General features: G+C 38.8%; 1 protein-coding gene across 5 annotated transcripts in view; it reads right to left on the minus strand.

The window, feature by feature from the left end:
• Positions 1–272: 272 nt before the first annotated feature.
• ADD3 (adducin 3) overlaps positions 273–24135 on the minus strand; it is a 64904-nt gene continuing 41041 nt past the window's right edge. For 3 of the 5 annotated variants that reach the window (XM_027692115.1, XM_027692117.1, XM_027692116.1), the window contains exons 3-15: positions 15179–15317; positions 13535–13686; positions 13339–13419; positions 12150–12299; positions 11111–11254; positions 10924–11022; positions 9701–9883; positions 8260–8517; positions 7074–7193; positions 5692–5781; positions 4348–4468; positions 3351–3446; positions 273–2651 (exon numbers count right to left, since the gene is read on the minus strand). In XM_027692115.1, the coding sequence (XP_027547916.1) occupies positions 2353–2651; positions 3351–3446; positions 4348–4468; positions 5692–5781; positions 7074–7193; positions 8260–8517; positions 9701–9883; positions 10924–11022; positions 11111–11254; positions 12150–12299; positions 13339–13419; positions 13535–13686; positions 15179–15317 (1932 nt within the window). In that variant the 3' untranslated portion in view covers positions 273–2352. Of the gene's footprint in view, positions 2652–3350; positions 3447–4347; positions 4469–5691; positions 5782–7073; positions 7194–8259; positions 8518–9700; positions 9884–10923; positions 11023–11110; positions 11255–12149; positions 12300–13338; positions 13420–13530; positions 13687–15178; positions 15318–24135 lie in introns of all 5 variants that reach the window. The other 2 variants (XM_027692118.1, XM_027692119.1) reach the window with 2 other exon arrangements.

The following is a 24135-nucleotide window of genomic DNA, read 5'->3' on the forward strand; positions in this document are numbered from 1 at the left end:
CCCAAGTCACCTGGGGCTCAAAACAACTGCCTGCCAGTGCCATGTTTTTTACCACAGGCCTGTCCTTTTTCACCTCCAGGATCTGTGACAGAGAGAACAACCGTTTAACAACAAGATCAGGTTATTTGCTTACATAGCTTTCAAGATAAGCACAAGCAAGGAGCCATCTTCAGAATAAATTCTTGAGAACCAACGTGCATAATCAGAGCATCTTCTCTACAAGGGAGAGATGTAAGAGGACTGTATAAAAAAAGGCTGCCATATGAGATCTATCTATTTAAAATACTGTTTATTTGTGATTTAACATTAATTAGCATTACATCTATGAGCAATTTCAGATAACATTTATATATTTTCCACAGGACACAAGAGTTGGCTGGCTCATTCTTTATGCCAAAGCAAGTAAATAGAGGCATTAGCAAAAGGTGCAAATAGTTCACGGTTGCATTTTAAAAAATATTTATGCACATTGCATTCATTTAGATATATTTTTAAAAAAGTTATGAAAAGCGTAGTTCACAGGTTACTGTTTCTACATATGTTGTAATACAACACAAATAATGTAGAACATAAAAAACAAAGTAAGCAACTGAAAGTTTCCACTATGATTAAAAACACTGATTCCAGTATTTAGTGATAGCTAGAAAATTGTTTCCAGGATCCATTCCAACATCGCATTATCACACTTACACGGTCAAAGCTAACCAGCCCCGAACATGCTATAATCAACATTTTTGCATGCCAAACCACTCTCCAGCCATATTTAACAATTATATATGGTATAATATTTCAACCGGCAATTTGGGAATCACATGGATGTCAAAAATGTACTTCCTATTGCGATGACTGATTTACAGACATTTGACACAGCGAAGAAACCCCTATGTTAATTTCTATGTTTAGTTTGTATTTACAATACAGTAAAAGTACTAAAATGACAATACAAGTAAAAATGAGTAAGTGGCAGTACCACCCTTACCCATGGCACTAGGCTCTGATTTGCTCTGGGTTCATCCAAAGGACAACACAGATTCACAAGACCCTTTTACAATTTGAATGAAACTGAATTAAAAACCCACAGTGTTGCACTCTGTATGAATCCATACAAATTATTTAAAACATCTAATATGGAAATGTCACTCTGTTGATTTAATAAAAATATCCCGCAATCCATATCATATATTTAAAAAAAATAATCACCGAACTTTTACTTTCTTTGTCTCCTCCTATTTTCCTACTATTTCACTTTCCCTTTTAACAGTTTTGTTTCCTTCATTTGGTTATGTTAAGAGATTATTTTTCTTCATTCATTAGCAATACCATGAGAGAAAAAAAGAACAACCCATGACTAATTTTTAAACATGAATCCAGTTCAATTTTATATGCTTTTATCTTTTGATTTCTAAGTCCCTGGATTCCTGAATTATATTTAAGTATATTCTAAACCAAGCATTCTTAAATACACTCTAACTATTAAATGCTTGGTTCACATGCTTATCATACCTTTATACTGAATGGTATACAAACATTTGAACATATAAAATCTTCTTTTTGTTTTGCCAGTTAAACTAAATTATCAATGTTAAGTGTATAAAATCCCCCTTCTTGAAAAATAAGGGTTTCCCCCGCCCCAACTGATAGAATAAAAAAGAAGTCTTCAAAAATTATATTTCACTAAAATGAAATATTTGGCAAAAAAGTTATTGAATAATGGAATTCTTTAGACATTTTGTATAATTCCAAATAAACTTTCTCTTACACAGTTTTTCCCCTAATATTATGTGCCAGTGTATAATATTTCTATGTGAGCTAATCTTAAAAAAGATTTAAAGGTGTGCTGTTAATATGTACCCACTCAAACAGGGGTACAGAAACATAAAATATATGGTCAAAAATCACAATACAAAAATGTATGATCTGGTTTCCGAATGAGACAGCAGTTTTAAAAAGTCATATGATCACTCAACAGTATCTTTAATAAAGACTTTAACTGTACTGAAAATTTTAAGATCTGCAAAATACTCCAAGCAGAACTTGCTGCTGCATACTGTGATGGTATTTGACCTTGCTATGATGGTAATGGAGCACCTGCCAGTGTAGTTCTACATGAAACTAATCAATGTTTCCAGCCCTCATAGCAATTTTGGACACAGTTAAGTGAGAGATGAATTAACTTTCAATTAACACGTAAAGTTTTTTTTGTCTCTTTGTTTTTTTTTTTAAAGCAAAACCTCTTCCAGTTTCTTTTTGTTTAGGTTAAAAGTCCAGTTACTGCACACCCCTAACACTACGCTGTTAATGGAAAACTTAAACGTTTAAAATGTGCAATGTCTCCTCACAACAGAACTGCACTTATGCTTCTACTTTCTCCTTCTTTTTACTCTTTTTCAGGAAGGATGGGGTGCGGAATTTCTTCTTCTTCTTTGATGGGGATTTGGAAGGTGACCCTTCAGGAGAAAGGGCCTCTTCTATCTTTTCAGAGCTTTTGATGGTAATCTCTACACTCTCCACAGTACTTGTGGTTAACTGACTGACCCTCTTGGTGAGATCCTCTTCCACGTCATGTGCATCTTCCTTCCCATTCACCACCACAACCGGCATCTCCACAGATATTAGGTTTGCATTCTGGGTATAGGAATCCTCATGGTTTTCTGAAAGAGCAAATGATTTTGCAATCATTTATGTACACTACTTTGCAAAAAAACCCCCAGTATAGAAGCAAATTCTGTGAGTCTGGACTCTGATCCAAAGAATGAAACCCAGAGTGCTTAGATGTGGGTTTTTTCCCCTTTATCCACACTCTTTGTTGTTGTAAGCAGATAATACTGTGAAAATGTCATCAAAGGAAAATGGGCTGAAAAATCTAACCTTATCTCTGCCAGGTGCATATGCAGATCAAACTGTATAGAGTATGTACAAATACAGTCTACACAGCATACATGTATACAGTCTCAAGCACACTCAAAATTACACTTTACTGCAAGAGACTAATTCCATACAGAAGTCTTTGGAGAACTTCCCTTTGAAAATGCCTACTGAGACTTTGCTGGGAAAGTCTTAGGCAAAAACCCTAATCTTAACATTTTCAATAAAATAAAAGTATAATATCTATTTCCTTCATCAGATTAATATCTAAGTTTCAGCATGCCCTGTGTTGTTTTCTGTTTGTGAGAATCATGTATTAGAAAAGACTGGGAAATATAGTTTTCTGGACAAAGTCCCTCCCAGACTTTGTAAAAGTGGGCTCTTTCTGGCTCAGTTGACTTCATGCAAGTGTAAGAATGCAGCAGTAAAGTGGATGACTTGGGTTATTGGAGCCATTGGCATTGTACAGAAATTGCATGGAATACCTTCTAATTTTTCTGGGACATTTTGCGGGGATTGAGTTTGTGACTGAATTTGTGACACAGATGAACCGTCATCTGAGAATAATTCCTGTTCAGCATCTGCAGGACAAGATTGGAGTTAGTAGCCATGCAAAAGTGAAAGTCAAGCAAGAGTGTCAGTGCTAGTGCTACGAGATTTACAGCTCTGCTATAGCATTGCCTTGCTCAGGCTGACAACTTCACGAAGTTACAATACACAGTTGAAACGCTACAGAATTGTGGATTTACATGCTAAAAATCATTATATATTAGTTCTTTAATAGAAAGCATTAAAAAGGCTGGCAGGGTTGCATTTCAAGTGCCATGCCCCACGGTCTTCTCTAGCTGTAAGTCACAGTCTGCTGTTACAGTAAACTACTATAGTATGTCCTGAATGTGACATACAACAAAATTGGTTTATTACATAGTATTAGTGAAGAAGAAATCACAGTGTTATTGTTAAAAAAAACATATAAAAGATCAACACTGAATTAGTAATTCTCTATGAAACAGTAGTACTGGTAGTATTGGAAAAAGATGTAAGAAGTGAAAGCAGATGAGTTGTGCACACTGAGAGAACAGAAGAAAAATTAAAGAAGCCAAGACCAAACATCCCAGCAAACTTTAGCTCAGTTGGGCACACCTAACTTTAATATCAGCTCTGAGGAGGAGGTTGGACTAAGATGACCTTCACAGACTCTCCCACCTGAAGTTATTCTATGATTCTGACAAGAAAATTCATCATGTTAAAGTGTGTTTCTGTCAACCTCATTTCTGTGCAAACCTTTCATTGCTTCAATTTTACCACTAACTAAAGTAAAAGAACAAACAACATTTAAAAAAGAATTCTACCACCTCAAGGAATGATTAGTTCTAAAGTAGCTGTATGTGTTAATAATTAACATGCATACAATTTTACAGTACGTATTTTCCCACTTGTTATTAAAATGTAAACCCCAACAATCTAAACCACATCACTGACCTTCCAGCCCTTGCTGCTTGCGCTCAATTGTTTTCTTGTACTCTTCCAGTTCCTTTTCAGTGAGATGGCTGAACGGGTTGGGCGGTGCTGGTGGCGCGTGCTCGTCATCAAATTGCATTGGCTGGAAAAGAGAAAACCACAGAATTTAACAGTTAAAAAAAGAAGCAAAAAGCAAGATGTACAGAGATAATGTCTCTTTTTTTGTCTAGAGTTTGTGACACCAGATTCACAGGGAATACAGAACTAAAACACAGATGCATCCAGACAAAAGTTACCCCATCTAATAGGCATTCTCATAATAATGAATACTGACTGCTGAGCTGTAAAAAAATTACCCTTTTGCAGCAGTGAAATAATTAGTTGGGGCTTTTTTTCGTTTGGGTGCTTCGGGTTTTTTTTTAATCAAGGAGGGACAGCTCCAGAGTAGAGACCTGCCTCAAGAGTTTACACTTCAGGGTCTCTTCACAGAAGTGAAAGTCCTTTCACACAGTTGATCCTAACAGGGGATCAAAAATGAAGTTTCCCTATTTTCTACAGATGCCCAAGTTCTAGGATTTTTTTTGCAGGAAAGTAACTGTGCTCATGTTCCTGTTTAGGAATCTAAATGGAAGGTCTCCAAGATGAGTCTTACAATGACAAATTTTAAAATTATTCTCATGTTGAAAGAAAACTCATTTGCAAAATATTCTTTTTGTCTGAAATAAATAAGAAAACTCAGTGTTATCTCAAAACAATAGTTGAAACCAAAATGAGAAAATAAGACTTACTAACTCATGGATAGTTGAAAACTCCTAGATTTATAGGTTTCCAATTACAATTCACCGCAGTTTGTTGTATAACCTTATTAGGGATATCTGTGTTGATTGGAAGTAAGTATATTCTATTCAAGAAAAGATTACTGTGGACAGGCAAGAAACTGGAAAACCTCCCTTCCAGTAAGAAGCCTGTTTCTAATGAAAGCTGTGTCTTCTACATGGCCGCATCCCAGCTTTAAAACTCAGATATTTCGGGGCCTCAATCACTACCCTGGACATCAGTTCCACAGACTAATGAAGATTATTTTTGGCCCCATGCATTGCAAAGTTCATGCTCTCTCCCTTAGACAGGGTCCTACTTCATTAATATTAATAGTGGCAAACTTAATATGCATATCATGATTTGAAACTAACATTTTAAACTTCTAAAGTGAAATATGAATAAAATGTATCACACCTCTGAAATCTGGCACGAAAATAATCAGTTCTAACCAATACTTTAAAAAGACAATGGCCCGAACTGGCATTTGAAAGACAGGCAGCCAAATAACCCAAACAGTTGTAAATTAGAAAATTATGTTGTACTCACTGAACTTGGCTTTTTATCCACAACAATCCCTGCGAGCAGCTGAGACTGTGGTCCTGCTGTCTTTAGGTCATACCGGTTTTGCTCCCTTATCTATATAGAGAAAGTAAACCTGGTTAGAAACAAGTATTTCTCTTTAACAAACCCTATGCCCATGAGCTTTCCAAAGCCACTAACACAGTGAATGGCTGGAGGATCAAGCTGTATGCTGCTGCACCTAAAAACTAAGAACTCTTCTTCCACTTTGAATATACAGTACATATTATTTAGCTCTTGCAGTACTCCTAAATATCCACCATAGTCCCAGCTCCTGCACTTCATCATGTAAGCCAATATTTAGAAATAAGCTCCAAGGAATAGTCTCTGAACCTGTCCTCCCCACCTCATAAATGACACATGTTCAGCTACTGGGGAGAACTCTGTGGTCATAAAGGTTGGTAAAGTTTTTCCTTCTGTGAATAGCTTATTATTTTCCCTAAACTAACAGCCCTAACTTCAAATTATCAGTGCTTAAGAGACTGACAGATCAGATATAAGTACCAATACAGATCTTATAAAAAAATTCTAAAGCAGAAAATTAGGAATAAACTATCTATGAGACACTGACATGCATGAATTTAAAAATCATTGCCTGGGACACGTATTATTAATCTCTAGATGATTAGAGGGTGCCTGTCCAGTTCTGAGGAAGGGATTTGCACCTTCTAAATCCAGTCCCCAAGGATATTGATGTAGTGCTTTCCAAAAAAAGAAAAAAATATGTAATCAAATGAAAAATGTCCTGAATATCTGTTAATACAGTTATGCTGAGGGGGGAGTATTTGGTCAGTCTGATAGTCAGTGTCTTATGTGCTGGAAGGGAAAAGCAGTGAGATATTTTTGTTTACAGAGAGGTCCAAAAATAATCTCTTGTTTTCTTTTTTTTACTGCCATTAGAAAGAGGACTGGGTCACAAAAACTCCAGCCTAATAAGCACAGGGCAAATTAAAACAGAGCAGAGCAAGGTTAGACTCCAAGATTGAATCATGCTGTAGATGATGCACAGCAATTTGGTTCATGTTGACACCTAATTATCCACTAAATATAACACTAAATAGCAGGGGCTACCCTTTCCAATCTATAATTTCCAGAATTAATACTCATCCTTCAGACTACTGCACTCAAAATTTAAATATATACATACTACGTATGTATCTCTAGACTTCATGTACATCACACATTTAAATACATGCTTTTGAGTGCCAAAAATCACACATAGTGTAAGAAACTTCTTAATAAAATCAAAACATCTGAAAATGTTATTTTACTGCTCTGCTGAATCATTACTTGAACATATAATTTTACTTGGAAATGTTACAATTTTCAGCTCATTACACTTCATTTACCTTATTTCTCTTTTCCAACACTTCACTTGGGTTTGTGTTTAGAGGGACAAACTGGTTTGGATCTTCAATTTTGATTGGCGTTCCTCCACTAGTCTTGGAAGAGTCGTCAGCTTTCATCCACTTAAAGGGGAAGAAAATAAAAAGAAAGAAGCTAAAACCCCCAGAATGATGGAGAGGAACAATTCTCAGTGTTGTCTTACTGCTAATGAAGAGATATAAAGAAAGGACTTTCTGCCTTTATTCTCAATTCCACATGACACTCACAAAATAATCCCATCTCCTTACAGGTTTATGTGTTTGCCCAAGAGGATTTAAGTTGAACATGTACAATTAAGATTACTTTTTTGTAAACACTGAAATACATTACAGAAAAATTCAGTATTACTGTGTACTTATGACTCTGTATTTAGGAAGGATCACAATTCCTATTACTGGGACATAGATCCAGAGCCCTTGCATATGCAATCGACTTCTATCTCTGCACATTTTGACTGCAGGTTTTTTCTCTTCATAAGCAGGGTTTCCTTCTAAACTTAAGTTTAGAAACCTGCCAGCCTGCCAGCAGGAGGAGCTGATGCTTTTGCAGTTGTACTGTGGAACTGGGAGTAGCCAATAGCAAATAACACACTTTGTAGTCCCATGAAAGCCACCTCTCTGCAGGCTAGAAACTTTAATAGAAGCATCTTGGTGAGTTGCAGGAGGGGGAAAATAATCTTGATCATCATTAAAAGCCATAGCATGAACAGACTCTTTGAAAGCTGTTTTCAGCAGGCTCACAAACAGGAAAGGGGCAGCTGGAGATGGATTAGAGCTTGTGTCTCCCTTGTGTAAAAAAGAGAACCACCCTTGGGTGATTTAAAACCTTACTATGTTTGTTGCTTAACTAATGGCACAAAAAGATCCAGTAGAAAATCTGTTTTCTACTTCAGGAATCAGAATAGCTAGTAACAATGGGGAAATAATTGATAAATTTTATCATAAACAGTTACTCTTACAAACTATTAACCCCCTCTCACCAAAAAGAGGGGACCCTTAGTACTAATGTCATTAAGTCTCTGAAAAGCCTATTTTAATTTGCTCGATAAACTTGCTTGCTAATCCTGTTAAAGATTTTCTCATAAAAACTGTGCATAATTTACTTTCAAATAGGGCAAAAATGAAGTGGCTGCCCAAAATCTCTACCTACCGTGATCTTAGTCCTGGGACTGGTTTCCCCGTTCCAGGACTCCTCAGGCACATTAACTTTCAAGTATGTGTTTGGAGAGTTCAGCCATCTTGTCTTTTCTCTCTGTTGCTTCTGTGCAAGGAATTTCAGGGGGGAAAGTGGGACTGTATCATCTTCAAAGGAAAAGGCAGTCACAGTGGCTGGGATCTCAACATCACTCTTATGTCTGGGTTTTTCCCTGACCAATGGTTGCCTATAGGCATAGCCAGTTCTGTATCCCTACAGAGAAGTAAAAAAGAAAAATAATTAAAAAATAAATGGAAGGAATTATTTATTAAAAATCAGAAAAAGGTATCCAAAGAAGTAATGGAATTTTGTGCTGCCCTATATGCATTAAGCAGGTCCACTGAGTTCTCTTCAGAGACCCGGTTAGTGGTGTTGTCCATCATTAATTCATACTACTGACATTCAAGAGACCCATTTACAAGTACAGCAGCAGTTGAACAGGACTCCACTCTCACTTCACCTTCCTCCTGCCTTTGCAAATGCATGACCACCAAATGACCCCCTGCTCAGGTTATGGTCTAGGTAGCTTCCATGAGGACATTTATGTCTTGCACAACAGCACATCCCAGCTCATGACACTCCCTCCTCACTCTATTGGTATGGGAGGCTGTTCCAGAATTCATAGAGCAGTGAAATGGACATTTTAAAAATAATTAATTATCATCTGATTTCCTAATCATAGAATGGTTTGGGTTGGAAGGGATGACCTTAAAGATCACCTAGTTCCAAGTCCCCTGCCATAGGCAGGGATGCCATTCACTAGATCATGTTGCTCAAGTCCCCATCTAGCCTGGCCTTGAACACTTCCAGGGATGAGGCAGCCACAACATCCCTCGGCAATCTGTTCCAGTGCCTCACCACCTTCACAGTAAGGAACTTCTTTCTAAAATCTAATCTAAGCCTGTCAGTTTAAAATCATTGCCCCTTGTCCTGTCACTATCTGCACATATAAAAAGTCCCTCTCCCTCCTTTTTATAAGCCCCTCTAAGGTACTGAAAGGCCTCAGTGAGTTTTTCTTGGAGCCTTTTCTTCTCCTAATACTAGAGTTAATAACAAAATACATAGAGGGAATCTGCCATGTCTATTTACTAGGTGGTAATTACAATATATTCTTACTATTAAGCTACTATAAAGAGCAAATCATGTTTGTAAGATGGTTGGACAAAATCGAAGTCCAAAGCATTATAAATTCTTATCACGACAAAATACCACTGTCAGAAACAGTGACATATGACAAACTAAACCAAGCAGAAGAGATTTTACATACACAAAGTTACTATGTGTTCATTTTAAAAATCACAAAGAAACCAGAAAAAATTGTTTGCTTTCCAGAAGCTAATCCTGCACTCAAAAGGTTACAGGGACCATATGGACAACACCACCCATGTGCTCTCACCAGGTTGTCCAGCATCCGCATGAGCGCTTCAAACTCTTGCTCCCCAACTTTCCATTTATGTTGCGAAGCCATATTAACTCCACCTCCTCCCATTGCTGCCACGGCGTGCGTGGAAGGCTTGAACTTCTGCAGATCCAGTAGTAGGAGATTGTCTATCCCACCTGCTCCAGCTAATGCATGAACCTGGGGACATCAATGATTATTTAATTTGTGAAAAACCTTTTGTATTCTCTGCTTTTCTGAATTCACAGCACAAGCATGCTTAAAGGTGTGCTGCAGTTACTTGTCGTGCTAGTTTTCTACTGTCCAGAAAATGTATTAAAATATATAGCAAGTGACTGTTATGGAAAGGATTAGATCATCTGCTAATAATTGCACTTTAAAAGGAGTAGATTCAAACACTTGCTTTCAGAGTACCTTGAAAAGGTCTTTCTGTATCGCAAGATTAAAAATTTTTCAGTTTTGTATCTGTTTCAAAATGCACGAGTGACTGAACTCAAAATGAACAGCAAGGCAAGGGAGGAAAGGAAAGGAGTGTTAGACTGCCATTTGCACCTACAAATGCCTCCTTGGGAAGACAGGATCACTGGAGAACAAGTGAAAACAAAGCAATGAAGTTTCTGGGAATGGGCTTAAAAGTTATGGAAGGTGAGAACACTTTCAGTTGTCTCTCTCCACAGGTCACAGACAACATCTAGATATCTAACTAGGTGGTTAGACCAAATGGAAACAACCGATTTTGGGACTTAAGTTATTTTTAACTTAAATGCCACCCCTACTATGGCTCTGAAGACCTTTTAATTTGGTTTTACAAATCTCTGATCATAGAGAGAAGCTTCTTTTCTTGTCACAACATACAGCTTCAACAAACGAGCTGGCTCCCGAGAGACCTTCACTCACACTTCCAAATGCAGCGAGTATCACCAAATCTATTATCCCCCAGACTCTCTACATGAAGCTCACTCGGCACATCATGGAACAAACCTTTACCCTTCAAAGTGTAACACCACCGAGGCTGTGTCACTCTTCCCAGAATGAGCATTTGTGCTGTTCCCTCTGTGTTTTCCTGATTATTCCAATTTCTCTGATTTTGACCTGGCACACGTGATTACTGGATTCCACAACCCCAAATATTGTATAGCAGAAATCTTGCCATCCGGGATGTAACCTGTAACTCTGCAGCATAAGTGTTTGGAATTAAATACAGATAAATTCTCTCTCACCTGGGTTTCACAGGCCAGCTGCACATTGAAAATATAGTGGAATGCTTCTTCCAGTGTCTCTCCTAGTGCTACCACACCATGATTTCTCAAGACTAATACCTAGTAAATGAAGACACTAATGTTAAATGGTAGAAACTGGCACAGGACATGAAAATTGTTTATGAAGAGCATGAAGGAGGTTGAATACCTTGCAACTGGGTCCAAGAACTTTTTGAAGCTGAATTCTCTCATCCTGTTCATCAAGAGATCCCTGGTAGTTGTAATAAGCAACATCTCCCAGAATCAGAGCCTCTTGTGATATGGGAAGGATGCCACATTTCATAGAGGAAACCTGTTTCATGAAAATGAAGTGCTGATAATTAGGAAAAAAATGAAACTTAAAACTCACATCTCAACCACCCAAGCCTTAGCAGGATGTACTTTTGTATCTTTGCTACAAGAGAGAAAAACTCTCCATAGTGAAAGCTTAGAATCAATCCCCCTCCACCAGACTAGTTTCCAATAGGATGACAGAGGTGCTGCTACCCAGCCTAGGAACAGATTCATTAGAGGAAAATACAAATTAACGCAACTGAGTTAATTTTTGTGAATTTTTATCCATGTTTAATTCTCAGCATAAGCTTACTTAATGTTTTTTTCTTTCTTTCGCACATTTATAATTTCAAAAAGCTAGTAAAAAAGAAATTATTCATCCCTTTGTCTGTGGTCAAGGAATACATATATATTTCTAGATAAATGAATTCATATTATTTTATTTCAAACCAGTTCTTTCAAGCCTCCTTACATTTTTATCACTATTATGCAGACCATTTTAAATTTATGTTAACTATGACATTTTAATAGTGACGTAAATCCAAACTGAATATAACTACTAATTGAACCACCTAAAAAATGGAACTGCATAATGCAAATGATGATCTATATAGCATAATATATTGTCTAGGATGATACAAATGAAACACGTGTAAACTATACGCTTTACAATCTCCACAACCTGACCATAATAATATCTAAGCATCACTTCATTCCTATCCCATTTCACTGCCGTGGCCCAGCCCTCTTTCTCCGGTTATTTGATAACCTCAGACTCTTCTTTGCCAGTGTAGAGCCGGTATTAAAAACAAAAATAATACCGCCATGAGCAGTGATTCGGATTCAGAACCACACTTTTAAGTTCATAAGGTAAAGCTGTTTCCTTTTACTCTTTATCCAGAAGGAAGACTTACAGCCGCCGTTGCAGGGGTGTGTATGTGTATCACGCATCTGACGTCGGGGCGGGTGGAGTAGATGGCCACGTGTGGACTGAATCCTACACTGTCAATACTGAGAGCTGTACTTCCCTGGTCCACTACATCTCCTAGGATGTTTACTTTAACCTGAAAGAGCCAAACAAACAAACGATGTTCAGAAAGTTTGTGACAATTTCAATTGTCTAGAAACTACCCTCCTTTTCTTATTTAGTACCAAATTCCCCCCTATGTATTTAGGGCTCAGAGCACAAAAAAAAAGTAGGAGAGCAGCCATGAATCTGTGTGTCAATAAACCATCCTGCTGTACAAGCCCGTGACAGTTGTTGGAAGTTCAGCTGTGGAAGAAGTGAGGATAAGACTCTGATACAACATATATTCCACTTCAGTCTAGCTGACCTTTCCTGGTTTCTGACTTTCGAAAATTAATTTTGTTAACATTTCCTACATTTTAAATATGAAGAAAATTCAGCCTCTGAGAAATGTCCAGTAAGAACATTAAATGCATAAGGAATTTTCAGTTTTGTGGGAACATTAAAATTATAACTCCTGGATCAACAAAAAACAACAGCAGGGTCATATCTCAAGGTATTCTGTTTTGTTATGTAATGCTATCAATCTCTATCTGGTACCCTTTTGACCTGGAGGTCGTTTCTTTACAGATATCTACTGTCACAAAGAACAGTAGATGTGTGATTTAGCAGCTGCCATTGCCTAAATAACAGACTGTAACTTCACCCAGCTCATTTATTGGGCCTAGAGAAGATATTCGACTTTATTTCCCCACTTAAAACAATAAGAGCTGATTCTACTAACACTTCTCCTATGGAGTAATTTCATATGTATTATCACACTGTCAGGTTATAAAAGGTTACTGCTACACTGAGGCTATTTGATGAGCTTCATCAGACAGGAAAACAAAACTTTGCTGCTCCACACTGAAGCTGAAGACAAAGCAACAGAAAGTGAAGCTAAACCCAAGAAGAAATGCTGAGAAACAAAGGATGCTAGTATCTAAGCAGTTAATCAGCCTTTCATCTAGTGGGTAAATATTAAAAAACCCAAATAACAGCGTGATTATAGATTAGAAGTCCATTTTAGCAGCCACAAAAGTATTTTAGAAAACAGGTTGAGCCTCATTGGTTATTACAGCAGGTGAATCACGTACCAAATTAGAAGCTGAAGCTTCAGAAAAGGACAGACCTCTTGGAATGATTAGAATATGGTCATGTTCTTTGCTTACTCTTACCTGCAAAGGAAGAATAAAATAGATTACTGATCTAATTTACATTATTCAGGGAAAAGATAATTTGAATGAATAAGTAACATTCTAAATAAAAAATTTTATTCTCTAAAATACTTACTGTGATATAGGTATTTGGCAAATGTGCCCACCCAAACAAGTCAGCCAGTCTATATAAACTGGCTAACTTGCAACGAGTAAGTTTTTCTCCCTTAACAAACGAGGAGGTATCTATCCCAGGTAGGTCATTGATGGGTGTAATCATTCCATGGCCTGAAAAACAGACAAAAAAAGATGATAGCCACTTGGACAATTAAATGACTTCTAGCATGATCTTCCAGATGCAGTGTATTTAAGTTGTTAGCCTAGCAGTACCAGCAGTTACTAGACTGGAACTTCACTGCTGGGATTTCTAAGGTTGTTACTGAAACATCTGTTACTTTAAGACAGTAGGAACCACACCTGAATTTAAGTGTTCCTCTCTTTTCAAACCTAAGAGATGTGAAATAAAGGTTTTCCTGAGCTCTCTCCTGAATCAATATCCTATACAGGACTGGAAATGTGCTTTAAGACATTCGCCACTAATGAAGTATTTTTACATGTTACTTTGTTTTGGGTTTTTTTTACAGGACAACACATTCCTTACGGACTTCTGACACCAATATAACTACTTTGAAGAGCTATCTCAGTACTTTAATTCAGTCCTAATGAGGAAATTAGGATTAGTGCAAGAGTTCTCAAAGGGATTAACAGAAGGGATCACCTCTTAACAGAGAAATCACAAAGATCAATTCATCTCTTTGACTTGTGACTACACAAACATACCCTTTTCCCCTTTGTGAATGCATGATATCTTTTGGACAGCTTACAACCTTTGTTTACAGGGAGAGTTACAACCAGAAGAAGTAAAAGCCATTTTGGTTTTCAACAAAAAGAGTATGCACTTTGAGATCAGTCACCACTGTGTCTGGGTAAATGCAGCAGAGACAACAGTCAGACACATCATTTCAGTAACCAACCAGAGATGTGAAGATGAGACTGTTTGGGCTCTCTGCTCTTCTCTTCCACTCATTTTGTTAAATGAACTCTGAAGCACCATTTTGGGACCAATTCTCAAAAAATTATGAATGCTGACAGCTGCCACTGTACTTCAGGCTTGTAAGCTCCTGTATGATATCCACCCACAGAACCTAAATTGACTTGGGCGTTTCAGTGCTTCATGACTTGGAAAGAAGAACTTGGGTGTTAACTGAAAGATCCCAGTGACATCTCTATAACTGGAGTGCAGACTACAAGCTGTTTTTAACTGTGGGAGCTGTTTGTGTAAGGACTCAGTTTGCCAGGGTATTCTTCCCCCCTCCTTGTTTTTTTTTGGGTTTTTTTTAGTAACAATTTGTATGCAAGAGTAGAAAAATAAACAATCTGAATGGCAATGTACTTCACATCTCAGTTTATGCTTATGTTAAAACTGCTAATAATAACAGGGCACAATATTTTGTTCCCTAACCCAGTTAAACTTTTATTTGCAAATTATAGAACTGAGTGTGAGGATCCCAACCATTTCATACATCATTACACAAATCAAGGAATCTCAGAGAAAGAAGCCTAAAAAGGCAAGTTAAGGCCACCATCTGTACTACTTCACAGCTGAGGCAAGCTCTGACAGAATTTGTATTCAAAGAAAGTGGAGATCCCAACATTTCTCGTGACAATTAAAAAAAAAAAAAAAAAAGGAAAAGTGCAATTATATGTATGATTCACTTACTGAGTGAAGCTGAGGAAAAACCTGTAAAAGTGCTCGCTGTAATGTATTCAGCAATCTGCTGTAATGCAAGCAGTCCAGTGGGGTTATTGCCCTTCTTCATCTGTTCTTGAATAAGGCATTCCAGATCTTCTCTAAAAGCCTGTAGAAACATTTGAGAATCATCAAGGAAACCTGGTTTTGATAACCATATTTCTATTATAGGTGGGGCTGGTAGTTTTGCCTCTTATTGTTACATGAAACTTCCCCTTAGACCTTGTTTTTAGCTGCTTATAACTTTGCCAGACTTTAACCATCCGACCTGAAGTTTGTATGCTGGGTATTTGCAATTTGGGGGGCAGAAAGGAGGAGTTTGGTCACAGAGGATTAACTATTTCCCAGTACAAGACAAGATAAAATGTATTTTTCTAAATGACAAAAAACATTTTAATCAATAATTAAAGTGTTGTCCATATTTTGGAAGATGTACTTGAAATGTGACCAGGATGCGCTGCTTTTAGTACCAGATATTTTTTAATAATGTAATCCCTCTGAAAATCCATCCAAATTTGATAAAGTTATAAACAACTGGAAAACTGGAGCTCATCCATGCTCAAGTAGTATCACAGACATGCAGAAACTAGAAGGAATGCCAGGATGCTATCTCCTCTCTCTTTCCTTCTCCCAAAGGGAAAACCCCTCCCTTCTTTTCCTGAATAAAATGGCTGCAAGCCCATGAGATATAGTCTTGCAGAATATATAATGAAAAAGGTTTTCATAGTATCAAATTTAATATACTATGCACTGTGGACAAAGCCTGTTCCTTTGAGATGATAGGCAGATTATCCCCTACCCACAGCGAACGCCTGTCCTAGGACTACTCTAATCCTAACATTTCTAGACTAAGTAAATTCTGTTCCTTCAAACTTCCATTATAGGTTACATTTTCTACCCCTCTCATTATTTCTTGGCAGCATCTTCCAGCCTTTGTCCAAACTAGCAGTACCCAAAGCTGCACACAACATGAGCTGAGGTGTATTGCGAACACTCCTGCCAGCTCATTCCAAAAAGACATTTGGTACCTTTACCAGCAGCTGGCTCCCATTATAACTCCAGGCTATTCCCTGTATGCAATTGCTCCTTGCAGTTTGCCTTGCTTAGTGGAGTACTTGCTCTCAATTAAAAAAAGAAAATAGTTCTGTATGACAAATGTGATTTCCTCACTGAATTTTAATTCAGGCCTTCAAAACGCCCACTTAGTTGGGTAAAATCCACCAATCTCATGACAGTCAACATCTCCTCAACAGGTTTTGACTCTGTAAGAGAGAGCGCTACTGGACTCCTAAAAAACGTCCTCAAGACTCTACTTGATAGGGTCTCTCCGTTGGACAGTTGAGCCTCCACAACTGCACTTTAATGACCAAGTTTTCAGACACCCGTGCTCTCCTTAGAATAATTTTGTCAGGATTGTGTGTACCTGAGACTTGCCAGACAAATAAAGCTTCTAAAGATTCCCACTGACTGACTATGCAGTAACCTGTTCCATGGATCTCTCAACACAGACCAGACTATGCTTGTGGCATCCCCCAAATGGCTGAACAACCTCTTGGCAGCCTGAAGGTGCACAGGCAAAGTCAGATTTTTCTCTTCAGAGATTCATGGAGGTAACATCTATGCAGCAGGAGAAAGCAGCAGATGAGAAAAAGGAAAGAAGAAACAGTGAATCGTGTGAGGAAAGGAACCTAACTGGGAGAAAAGTGGAAGTATGGGAGGTGCATCAGCAGTGAGAACCTGTAAGAACCTGACGGGAGGCAGTTATGGGGAGGCAGCTGCCAGAAAAGCAAAGTACTTCTATAAAACAGCAAGTGGTTGGAGAAAACATCCTGACTTTCATCCTTCATCTATGAGCAGATGATGTGAAATCCACCCCCTTCAATCTGATTCAGCTCTGAGGATGCCCATCATCCTCATGTTCCAATGGCAATGCGGATGCCTGGACCGCTGGAAGTTAAGACAAGCAGGGGACGTGCCTTGACCCCTGTTGCACCTAGGTAATAATCTTTAAGCACAGACACCTTGTCCTCGTGCCTCATTTGACACACAGTGGCTCATTCTCACTAGAAAAGCAAGTCAGTATTTTTTTCTCTTCTTGCGGCTCAGCACGTGGCCCTATGTCTTTGTGGAGGCTGCACATACTCTGCTGAGGTAACAATTATTATTTATCTGACAAGATTTTCTGTGGGCAGATAATTACTGTAAATTCAAGTGCTTTACAAACATTAACTTACTAATTCCCAAAATGTGTCTTTAAGATGCAGCAAGGTCCTGTTATTTCCACAGAATGCCAGTGAGGAGGTCAAGGTAAGGTGCTTCCACCAATTTGGGATGTTCATTCTGAGAGGCCCAGAGCCCCATTTGCAGAACACTGGGCAGTAAATAGCTTCTCACATACACAAAGCTCAACTCTCACTGAAAATTCAAGTGCAGCACTGAGTGTCTAGTGCACTGCTGTTCCTCAGGGTATCAAGTGGGATACATGGAAAATCACGGTCTGAAAAATGGGAAACAGATGATTTGGCATCACTCGTGCCTGAGATGGGTTAGTACCTGAATCTGAGCATCTCTCACCAAAGTGGTTTTGAATGAAAAACCACCAAAATGGTTTTGAATGAAAATCAGATGTGCATGATTTATACAATCCCCTTTAGAAGACAGGGTTTTTCACATAAGTAGAAGATGCATTTTGGTGGTCAAACAGCATAGAAAAAGGAGTCAAGGTTCAACCTCTATATTTTATCAAAAGCGAAAAAAAGGTAAAACAACAGAGGTACTTCCTTGGCTCTTGGCACATCACATCCCCCATGTTACAAAACACTTAAAACAGACATTCGGGCACCAGCCATCCCAGTGCCAGCTCCCTCCCCTACTGATGGTTCACCATGAGATGATGGCTTTATGTGACTTCCTGCTTCTGTTCCTGTGATCTATTAAGATTGCAGAGATGACTGGCCAATATATTCCATCAGGAAGTTACACTTATTTTCAAATTCTGTCATTTCAAGATATTTAGTTACTTCTCAATTATTACTGAAAGAGGCCTCCTGCAAGAAACTCTAGCATTTCACACTCTGCAAGGCTGAAATGTTCTTTCAGCCTTTTTAACAATATGTATATACGGAAACTGCACATTTGTAGTCTCCTGGGGGCCATGCGGAAGACGGAATTCATGATATTCATGGAAGCATTTGCTTGGGAGGAGATGGAGATAAATAGTTATCTGTATTACATTAAATCATTCCCACTTCAATTCAACGAGGACTATAAAAAAGATCTGCAAAAACATTCACAGTAAATTCTTACCAATTATATTTAGACTTTTTTTTATAACCTCTACAAGTAATATTATTTCTATAGCAGAAAAAAAGGTAGTATAATTGATAGTATTTTGGGCAATTTTTGACAGAAGGATAGCTAATTTCTTATTGTATTTTTAATTCTTCTGCTTTTTGATCATGTTGTTTTCAGTCCTCTGAGCTTAGTTTTGCTCTTTGATGCTAACAGTACTATGTTACACACTTGCCGACACTACTACAAATGAGGATTTAGTGTTGTATCAACAATTTTGTTAAAGCAAACAAGCAGGATCCCTTAAAGGTACTTTTAGAAATAACAGAAGATAGGTAAGAGCCAGGAAAGTAGGAAATATGGAGGTTTGGGATGAGCTGTAAAACGGAGGTGAGAATATGGATGAAGTGCATAGAATCAAGTATGCAATTTCTCCACACGCCACTGAGTAGTGATATTTTCTAGCAGCCTTCAGCATGTCACACACGTGATGCATGCACATTCCTTCATGGACATTTATGAATATTTCTGTACCTTTCATTCACTGCTACAGACCTTTAAAAGCTAAAAAGGTCTGTATGTCCTTAAATGACTATCCCACGTGTGCTCACACAACCTTCCTCCATTTCTGATAATGGGTATGGAGCCTGGAGACCAAGTGGTTTGGTTTTGCTTTAATTCGCAAGACTGTGATATGTAGATATGTGACATTACACTGCAACTGCCCACAAGTGATCAAGTAAAAGTCATACTTGAGAGAGATGTTTTCAAAAAGATGACAAACACGCTGCTCTGGCACAAAGCAGATATTTTTCAAGCAGAAAGGTCACTGGTAATTTCAGATGTAGTATTTGACAAGAAAACGCTGACAAAGTAAAACTGTACTGTCAGATGAATGAAAAATTGTGTTATTCAGCTGTAAGCTCAGCATTGCTCAATCAAGAGAAAGTTTCAGCTCTGGGATTTAAATAGCTCTTTGGGGTTTTTGTTTGTTTGTTTTAAACCACTAAAGCCTTAGATATAAGTTACTACAGTAAGAGCAGTGACTTTTCACAGCAGGGTACCCAAAGTGAGAAGCACAGCACTTCATGGCTGTCCATGATCCCATCATCAACAGAGCTGCACCACTTCTGGACTTGGACAACCTGTGTGCCCACACCACTGCCACAGCTGGATAACCCACTATGCCATAGCTGAGAATCATTTCCTGTTTGCACAAGCATCCTTCTGCCTTCAGTGAGTTCACGTGCCCAGCCAAGCACCTGTGTCCCCCCCTTGTTTGTGCTGAAACAGCTCCCCAAGCATCCCACTGAAAGTTTGCATAGGGAGCAGCCTGTGGTATGACAACTGGGCCCAGGACAGCTACTGGAAAAGAGGTAAAGCAACTTTTCAGATAAGATGCACAACTGGCAGGATGCTTTTATTCACCTGGCAGCAGCAGACACCCAAGCGAGCAGCCTGACTTTGGTATGCCGCAGGCTGCTGCTCTGCTCCCATCTCACCTTCTCAATGCCACTCCACCACCTTGATTTAAGACATGAATTTACTCCCAACTCACCAGTAAAAATAAACAGGGCAGCTCAGCCTGTTCCTAAAACTACTTCTAGAGCTCCACTCTCTCCAAAACTGCAGTCAGCTCTTTTAAACCAGCTTAGACAGCCTCACACAGTACTGCAGCTGGCAGAATAGACACAGCTTTTCTTGATGGAGTCATTAGTAGCATGATTAGGTCAAGGCCTTCCTAATACCATAAAATTACTTCTCCAGAAATATTTCCAATCATTTCCCAAATACACATCATAAACTCAGGCAGTTTAGATGCAAGAATCTTACAATTTAGATTTGCAACAGCTCTCTGAAACTCGAGAGTGAAGTTAGAAGCCTTAGTTCTCACTCATTTACTTCCATTTTCTTTCAAAAGAGCAGTCTAAGTTGAGACGACAGTGTAAATTTGGGCTTTTAAGAATCAAAGCAACATTTGCATGTACCAGTTGACAACTGGTATTTTTCAGTCAACATATGCAGAAAAACTGGAATAACCAACTTGCTAGAATAACCTATTTTACATGGGTACACACATATATATAGCACAGAATAATGACGCTGTTAAAAAATTTGGTATTAATCTCTTCATTTTGGTAGGCAGATCTCTGAAGATATTAAGAAGTACACAGGCTCTTAAGTATTTTGACCATCTATGCTGTTTCTTACTTGTTGACCACTGATTTCTCCATATATCCACTCAAAAGAAATAGAAAAAAAATAATAAGAAAAAACCCAATGGTATACGGGTCATCTACAAATACTCCACACCATCGCAAACCTTTAAGGGCAGAAAGCATGTGCCCACATCAGGACTAATTACAGTAATGTCCAAACAGTCTCATGTCATTCTAAAGGAAAGTAGCTAAAAAAGATCTGTGAGGCCCCTACATTTCATAGAAGCACTTAAAAGCTGCAGAACAATATAAGAAACCCCTTCACCCATTTTCACTTTTGCCCATTTTAATCAGTTTATATATCCAAAAGCCATTTTCAAAAAGTGTATAACTCCACTTATCTATGTTACATATAAGCGCGCCCACACAGAGTCTCTAAGCTAAATCTCAACCACTGAAGAAAAGTTTCAAAACTTAACTGGTATTTTGTTCTCGAGAGAGAAGAGACGGTAATTTTAACTCCTGTGCTGTAAACACAGCTGCCCGTGGAGAGGAAGACCTTCACCCAAACAGCCGATACAGCTCGTAACAGGCTGCTTCAAGACTGGAGTTTAGATACAAGCAGCTGGTGCCCTAAGTGGAAAAGGGTGGAGTTGGCCACAAAAAAACCGCCACTGAGTTAAGGCTGGCGGGGAGAAGATAAGAGCCACAAAAAGTGTTTGTTAATGCCGTGGAAAAGAAAAAGGGGGAGGGGGCTTCTGTGTTAAGACAGAAAGAAATAGCCTCAGTAATAACTACAGAGAATTAGCTAAAGTTATAATAATCTCTTCACTTGCAGTGAAGCATGAGGGTACCTGGGCTGGGTTTAGTGACTCAACTGACAGCAAGGCTGTCCCCAAACAGAGCTCAGCCTGTGCCAGTTTTTCCGGCTCTTCTAACCTGGCACACACTGGCTTTCCTGTGAGCTGAAGCAGCGTGTTTACTCCTGAGATAAGCAGCCTAGAGATAGCCTATGATTACAGCAAAACCCGAAGCACTGAACTCCTTTGCAAAGCCCATCTCCAGCACACCCAGCTGCCGAGTTCCCAGCGCCAGCCATCCCCATGCTCACAGAGCTGCTGCTGTGAATGGGGGTCTGGGTCCCTCCCTCGTGTTTTCTCATGGAATAAAGCCACGCTATGCGTCTTGCTGGATGGAATATAACCACTGAAATTTAAAATGCTAGAAGATGTGAAATTTCAGCTCCTCAGGGGTCTCACATTTCTGAGCATAATTAAGTGGTTTTCAGTAAGTGCAGGAGTAGGGAGCACATGTGGTGTCAATGCACCAGGAAGGACGGCAGGCAGAGCTCTTGTAGGGAACTCTGGATGAATGTCCTCCTACAGCCAGGGAGGAAACTCATCAGTCATAACCTTCCAGGATTTTCCAGGCACTGTTAAGAGTGTGTACTAAACCAAAGGATTATTTAACAGCCCAAAATAATAAAAAAAAATAAGGATTTAAAAATTAATTGAGCTAAGTAAATACTTTAATTGTTATTCTTTACTTGTACTGCAGTGGAAACCCCTCTTCCTGCCCTCATCAGACCAAGCTGATGCCTTAACTGGACAGAATCTACAAGACCAGTAAATGAAAGAAAGAGTGGATTTTGTTACACTGCATTTTATATCTCCTTATTACTTACCTAGGAAAATAAATCAGATCACAGTGCTATTTGCAATTAATAACTTCAATTACACAGAGGATCACAGAAGAGTGAGCACACAAAGGAAGACGGATCCGATTGTTTGATGATTTCAATAAACTCAAGAACATGGCACCAGAAGTACAACAGAATCTGTAGACATCCCCCAAGATTACAAGAACCCAAACCTAGCAGTTATCAACCAGCAGGAACATTAGAAACATGGATATGAGGGAAAAAAATTTAAATGCCAACAGTATCCAAAACGATATCTAACGGAAACCACAGTTCAAACTAAACGGAAAGCAGCAATATGGAAATAAGAGAGGAGCGAAAGGTATCCCATTTTTAAGGTAAGGAAGCAGGGAAATACAATAGCACTCGTGGTGCAGGACATGAGTGTGATTGGACCATGAACCATCACAGCTATAGAAATGGAAGTTAGGGAATGGAATTTCTTGGGTCCTCACAGACATCTAGTGGATGGCCTTGGTTTAAGACAACATCACCCTTAGCACAAATTCCCTCTCACTTAAATTGTTGTCACAGCTCAGAGAGGATCTTTAAGGGACATTTTTTGGTATGTCTTAAATGCTGAGTTGAGCTCCTGTCTCCCCGTGAACAAAACGCTGCACAGGTTGTACGACAAAAGCATGCAATTAAATGAGCTATTGCAATGAGGGGAGAGTCATGACTCCCCAGCAGGAAATTGGGAAGATGTCAGAGAAGACAAAAGCCAGAGGAAGGAGCTGCAAGGCAAGAGGGCTGCCCAGTGAGGAGGCCCCCAGGTGATGTACAAGGTTGTGAGCCCTTTGTGGCCAAAGGGTGAGGCTTCTGAAGGATCTGAAGGGCTTTTGAACTTGTGAGAAAAGAGCAGTAGAAGCCAAAACATATGAGGAACTGAAAGGACTTTGATATTTTTAAGAAAATAAACTGCCCCAAAAGGGAGTGGTATTACAAAAATACTGGATGTTCACTCGATACAAATAAAGTAAGGTAAACAACTGCAAAAGCTGGGGAAAAATAAATCAAACCATCCTTCATCTCTGAACTGATAGTTGAAAATAACATAGCTAGAAAAAAAAATTCAAGTGTGGGTGGGATTGCTTGTTTTTGAGGAGAAAAATCTGTCTGCATGCTGCATGCTAAGGCAGACCTCTGAAGAGATGAGTTGCTAAGCTGGATAGTTATCTCCCCACTTTTTTGGGCAAGACCAGCTAGTGTGGGAGGCAGGGGGGTGTGTGCATGTACAAGGCAGGAAGGAAGAGAGGCACAGGAGAGAAGGACATTTTTAACCTCAGCATAAAACCCCCCCTTATTTTGCAATCCTGGTGGATAGACCTGATCCAGGGCCTTCATGCAATGGCAGCATCAAGCCAAAATCATCCTGAACACTCTGCAGAGCTGTGGTGGGTTGGTAGACACTCTCTGTATCCAACATAGAATTAAAGCAGAGCATGATGAGATCCTGCCAACACAGCGCTCAACTTCAGAAAAAACCCCCAAACCCAAGCTCCAAATAGCTGTGCAAAAATAGCAAGTGCACATTCAATGGGTCTCAACAAGCCACTCAACATTTTCATTTTGGAAAATTCAAAACATAAACTGGGCATTTAAATTCCAATCACCAGGCATTTTTATGTTTACATAAAACAGCTGTTCAACTCACAACTTCATACACAAATTTGACTACTCCAACTTCTTATGTCAGTAAAAATAATGAAGTATATATCATATAACAGCTTATGTATAAGAATGCATCCGCTCTCATTTCCACCCTGACCTGTAGCTTT

The sequence above is a fragment of the Neopelma chrysocephalum genome, unplaced genomic scaffold (genome assembly GCF_003984885.1).
Source record: "Neopelma chrysocephalum unplaced genomic scaffold, ASM398488v2 Primary Assembly neopelma1_85, whole genome shotgun sequence".
Classification (NCBI taxonomy): domain Eukaryota; kingdom Metazoa; phylum Chordata; class Aves; order Passeriformes; family Pipridae; genus Neopelma; species Neopelma chrysocephalum.